The following is a 6,000-nucleotide window of genomic DNA, read 5'->3' as shown; positions in this document are numbered from 1 at the left end:
GCCATTGTCTGCCGTGGGGCGATCGCTATTAGAAAAACCGTTTCCTTCATTTTGGTCTTGCACCGAGATTCGAACCTACGATCTCTCTGAATTCCGAGTTATAGTCACGCGCTAACCATTCGGCTACGGCGGCCGCCTCAGCAGAACTTATAAGGATTAATTTTTAGTTGGTTGCATTTTTAGTTAGTAAACCTGCGATGCTCATTTGTGTGTTTTAGTGTTAGGTTATTGATAGCAGATACATATATACACATGTATACATATATATGAAGAAGTATATTATCAACGTTCCGAGCTCCCTTTGTAATTTTAGTGAAGCATACTTTTATTTAAATTTCCATTTATAATTTGACACAAATTTTATTTAATTTTATTACTTAGAAAATTTCTCTATTCCTAAATTTCACACTACCGTAAATAATAATAGCAATATTGCTTGACGTAATTTTTATGACTTTTTTTCTTTTCTAGAAACTATTTTATTAATAAAATATTTTATTTGCTCCTTTACTAATTTCGATATTTTTTCGCATTATTTAAAGCTTCCACTTAGCACACATTTCACGCTGCTGCTCATGATAATCTCTATTGATAACCTACATATAGCCTAACTTAAAGGACTACTAACTATTTAGAATTTCAACAAGCCACTTCTGTATAAAAAAACGAAACAATATCGCCATGCACTACATATGCAGGTATTTAACGATTCTCTTCCTCTTCCTCTTGCAAACGTAATATATCGGCTTTATTCATAAAATAATAACTTGGCTGACGTCCTTTCAGATCTTTGGTTGTACGCTTGGCACCTTTTTGTATGAGTATGCGACTTAGACTTTCGATGGCATTTGTGCCCATGGCATAGTGCAAAGCTGTGCGTTCCAGCTGAAATTAGTGACGTGTTACCTTATTTACAATCAATAGAAGAGGTTTAAAATGATTCCTTACATTATCACCGATTTTAAGCAAGTCTGGATAGAGGCTCACAAAGTGTTCCACAATTTCTTCGTTCTCTTTCAAAACGGCGATGTGCAAAGCTGTGCGTCCTGTTAGAGCAAAAAATAAATGTGTTTTGTTTTTCTTACTATTCAAGTAGTTAAAGTACTAAATTCTGCATAAGAATGTTTTTACCATAATAGTTTTTGGCTTTTAAGAGCCATTTGCCATTCGAATCAGCAACTATTTCCCTTACACGTCCAACATTGCCATCCCTTATCATTTGATGCAACTCCTCACGTAGTTCCTGTGACAAAAATAAAGTACAGTTCGCTTTCATTATTCATAAATTCACACATGTAAATATTATTTACTTACCTCCAGTGTACGCAAATTGCGTAGAAAATTAGCAAGTTCATCATGGCCACGTTCCGCAGCTATTTCTCCAATACTCACTTCGCTGTCGTCAGTAATGTCGACTATGTGATCGTAGCCTTCCACTGCGAGGATCTCAAAGGGTTTCATGTCGCCTGAAAAGTCGGATAAAAATGTAAGATTATTCGAGTTTGGTTATTATAAGTTATTTTAATTTGATTGCTCAACAACAATCTCACACAGACCAGAACTGGTATCTAGTGCTGCGAAAAGAGAGTGGTGGAGACGTTGGTTTAACATTCTCTATTTCAAGCTATAGTTTAAAAATCACACTTCAATAGATTGCTGATCGTCGGATCAGCGATATTCCTCAATAAGGGAAATAACACAGAAGCAAGATAGCTCAGACGCAAACTGCAAAAGTTTGGGCATAGACATGGAAGGTATTCCAGGATGACCCTAACATTGTCTTCAATACAAGCTCTATAAGTATCACTTTGCATCAGACCTAGTCTTGCCGTTGATGTAAGACAGAGGGTGTGAGTACCCCAGCCGAAAGTTTATGATCTAACCATAGAAATGTTGATTTTTGCATAGTATGAGTGCAGTATATTTCTGGAAATTCTGAAGGATGTTAATGTACTTGCTTTTGACATAATTGCCCTGTCTACTAGCTCTCTTTTAAGACAGCGAATGTGAGACAGAGACCGACGATAAGTTTACACCGGTTTTAATCAAGCACCCATCTGTTAGCACAAAGTTCATCCATCGTATTCACTTTTCAGGTCAATGGTCATCGTAGCCATTACTGTCTTGACCACAACTTAACTGTCAATGAAGATACTCAACTCCGGCACTGTAGTTGTAGCATAGTCCTCGGTTTCGAATATGATGCAGTAATCTCGGAGCCAGTATGACTGTTGAAGGTTACATTCTGAACATAGTGCAGTGGATGCCCGTCTTTTAATAATTTGAAAACCGTTAGGAAATAAATTGTTAGTATGTCAATGGAGCCGCAGTCTTTTCTACCACCCACCTGACTCTACTGTTACGTGTGGCTTTGTCTTGAAATTAGATTGAGGAACAATGTGTTATTAGTTGCCATTGAATAGTGTCAATGCTGATGTTACTGTGTAGGGTTAAGGAGAGTGCGGAACCGGAGATTACTCAGAACAGATTATACCCCAGCTTATGGGTTATCGCATTTACGTGCTTATTTATTCGAACTTTATGGCTCATAAGGTTTGTTAGTGTACATCAGAATTGTATGGCTACACACCTTTGGCTAAATTTATTGAGTTTGTGGCTCGTTCTTATTACCTATGTGGAACTGTGGTATTCATGGGGTGTACGCTTTAAATTTACCATTTCATGAGCTCTTTGAGCAACACAGCGATCTAATCGGCACATGAAATGATAAACAAAAACGGAAGCGGAGGTTGCTTAAACAATTCCCCTTAATCTAAGCATCGACTTTTGGGCGAAATATTTGAAGTAAAATAAATGTCATTATTCCTATCGCTACCTCTTTCTCTCTTTCTACCTCTTTGCTTCTACTTGTTTCTCCTTTTCTCTCCCTCTCTCTCTCTCTTGCCTTTATCTTTGCAAACTTACCAATCACAGCTAGCGATAGCACGTAACGATCGATATCTTTCGCATTCGATGGCTGATTCGCTTGTAGCGATACATCACGCGCCGTCCTATACAATTCATCCCGATATGTTATATCGACATTTGATTCTTCGATAAGATGCATCAGCGCACCGCGTCGATGTGAACGGGCACAAGCAAAATGTAGCATGCTTTGGCCGTGCTCATCGCGATCATCGAGATTGGCATGTGACTCCTCCTCCTCATCAGCGATTGAAATGTGATCCTCTTCTATGCGATCTTCATCGCCGTTTCCAATATGGACACTTTGCAAACCCATACCAGTGCGACGCAGCATCGGCGAGTTGGACGTAATAGGTGCGGTTGAATTGGTCTTACCACTGTTGCTTGCCTCTGCGGGATCGCGTTGATGCATGTAATTTTGTAAATAATCAGCAAGAAAAGCGACCGGATCCTCGGGTCGTTTGTTGGCGATTTCAGTGAGTGCTTTGATAAGTGGATCAGCTAGATCTGGGAAGAGATGGTGAGGAAATTCAAAATTTTTAAATTTGTTTTGTAATTGCAGATATCCATATGAAAGTTATAACTCACTATTTGCCAAATATTTGCCTTGCTCCGTTTTGAAAATAGGATTCATTTGACTGCTACCATTTTCAACTTGACCTGAAAATTAATCCGGAGTGATAATTAATAAACTTGTGTTTATTTTAATGTTATTTTTATTGCAATAATAAATTCATTTATATATAGACACCTACCACTAAGAAAAAGCAATAATATGCATATTATATAAAAAAAACACTGTGCGATTGAGAGAAATCTGTTAGATTTTTTATTTAAATGAATTTTTAAAGAAAACAGGTTGGTTAAAGCGAAAATGGTATACATTTTAATGAATACTTGGTGCTTTTTGGAGCTTAATTTCTAAAACGAAATCTCCCTAAGGGTATACTTAATTCCGTGCTCAACCATGTCACGCATTAGTAGCTGGTTTTTCAAAAATTTTAAAAAATAAAAAATCTGTTTGGGAAAGTATATTTTTTCCAAAACTTAAAAAAAACATAACACTGTTAAAAAACTCGAAGATATTTCACTCCAAAAACCTTTATACCAAAATTTGCAACATTTTACAAAATCTCGAAACTACTAAATTACAAAAAAAAAAAACAATTTGGAGTTAACTTTTTTAATATGCTCGAGCCGACAAACAAACTGATTTTCAGAAAAATGTGAAACATGAAGCGCTGTGAAAAAAGAAAATTGTACACGTAAATAATCTGGAAGATTGAAATTCCTGGTTACTGCTAAAGAATTTTACTAATAAGAGCAAATTCAATATTTTCCGATCCGATGATTAAGTTAACATGCAGAAAAATCCTTAAAAAGCACTCAATTAAAAATGTTTTAGAGCAATGGTTTGAGGAAGGGCATCAAGTCAGAAGTTGGAGGGCCGCTATTTTATTATTCCGGAATAAGCTACGCTTTGTGCCTTGACAATTAGCCAAAGCATACAGCCCATATTGTGAGCGCGTAATTATTGTATAACTGCCCACAACTCATCTAAATAGCTGCTCAATTCATACCACAATTTCTGATATATATATATATATATATATATATCTGATATATTATGGAATGAATGGAGCTAAATTAAATAAGATGGAATTAATTTGATCTCACACTGTTGCTGGTTTCTTTCTTTAGTTCTGGTTACCCTATTTTAATCTTATTCGATTATTATTTCTAATCCAAAGTTTGTAAAAACAATTATGTTTAGTTTAGTTTTTAGTTTAATTTTTCTCAAAAGTATTTTTTTTTTCTTGTTCATCAACACCTTTCTTTTCTCCTTCACAAATATCCATCTCGAAGTGTTTTTTGTTATGGGTCTGAGCTATTCCAGCAATACGGCTTTTATTTCCTCAACCGTGGAAAATATCTATCCTTTCTTAAGTATAATATTTTCAATTATGGTAACAAGCAATAGGATCAGCGACTAAGTCTTCTGAATAAAATGTCTAATTATGGTGTAGTTTTTGTTCAACATTTAGTAATCTTGAAGAAAAAACCGCCAAGAACAACAAAACAATCAAATTTAAATAAATCAAAATTCCATGAGAGCTTCTCTATTGTACACATTTCAGGTTTCACAAATAATTTTATTTAAATAATACAAAAGAAAGGGGCGGCCATATGGCTTTACCTCGATAATACTTTTTTTGAATGGTGTATGGGCGTACACTAGAAAATTTTAATGGAATAGCTCTAGAAGAATAAGAGAAAATGTTTCAAAAATTTCCAAAAACAAATAAAGTCGTTGCCACATACAAAGCATCAAACCGTCAAAAAAGAAACTTGAATAAATAACCAAAATTTTAAGCTAATCGGTGGAAATTGCAAAAACAGCTCGCTTTAAAAGAATAGTTAAAAATTTTCAAAAAGTCTTACTCGAAATTGTTTTTTTACATTAGATTTGTGATAACTATCAGACCTGAAAACGTTTTTTTTTTTTAAATGGGTATCAAGACAAACTTCTCGATTCATCACAAAAACAAAACAAATTAGAAGTTAAGAATGAAAAAAACCATATACAGTTCAAAATGCAAGCCAATCACTCAAAACCTTAAAAAGAACACTTTTTAGAAAGGCGTTCAAAATTAAAAAAAAAATCTGAAAATTTAAATTTTGGTTATTAGTTTTAATTTTGGATTATATGTATAATAACAAAACGCATCAATACTCCAAAAAAAATATTTATGTGCAGCTAAAATTTCCAGTCGATCGTCATGAGAGGAAAAAAAGGGCGCAATTTCAAAAATGTTTAACATAAATATCCAAAGATATTTTTTCTTTTCAATAGGTATAAAAAAGTAAGATATTAAAAAAAAACGTATCCAAAGATATTTTTTCCTTTAAATAGGTAAGGAAAAAACGTTTCGATCCATATAAAAAAAACAAGAATAACAGAACACAGAAGGTTAATAAACAGTTAAAATTTCAAGCCAAATGGTGAAGATTCTAAATATGGCACTTTACAAAAAAAATCGAAAAACTCAAAAAAAAATTTCCGAAAATGTTTCT

At 34.3% G+C, this 6,000-nt stretch overlaps 1 protein-coding gene across 3 annotated transcripts in view; it reads right to left on the bottom strand.

Annotated features, from left to right (window-relative positions):
• Positions 1-227: 227 nt before the first annotated feature.
• Positions 228-6,000, bottom strand: part of LOC129245781 (arginine kinase-like) — a 91,203-nt gene continuing 85,430 nt past the window's right edge. For all 3 annotated transcript variants that reach the window (XM_054884163.1, XM_054884164.1, XM_054884166.1), the window contains 6 exons: positions 3,514-3,585; positions 2,926-3,432; positions 1,315-1,466; positions 1,132-1,243; positions 949-1,046; positions 228-885 (listed from right to left, as the gene is read on the bottom strand). In XM_054884163.1, coding sequence (XP_054740138.1) covers positions 703-885; positions 949-1,046; positions 1,132-1,243; positions 1,315-1,466; positions 2,926-3,432; positions 3,514-3,585 — 1,124 coding nt within the window. In that variant the 3' untranslated portion in view covers positions 228-702. The remainder of the gene's footprint in view (positions 886-948; positions 1,047-1,131; positions 1,244-1,314; positions 1,467-2,925; positions 3,433-3,513; positions 3,586-6,000) is intronic.

This window comes from Anastrepha obliqua, chromosome 4 (genome assembly GCF_027943255.1).
Source record: "Anastrepha obliqua isolate idAnaObli1 chromosome 4, idAnaObli1_1.0, whole genome shotgun sequence".
Lineage (NCBI taxonomy): Eukaryota > Metazoa > Arthropoda > Insecta > Diptera > Tephritidae > Anastrepha > Anastrepha obliqua.
This window is presented reverse-complemented; position numbering and strand designations above follow the sequence as displayed.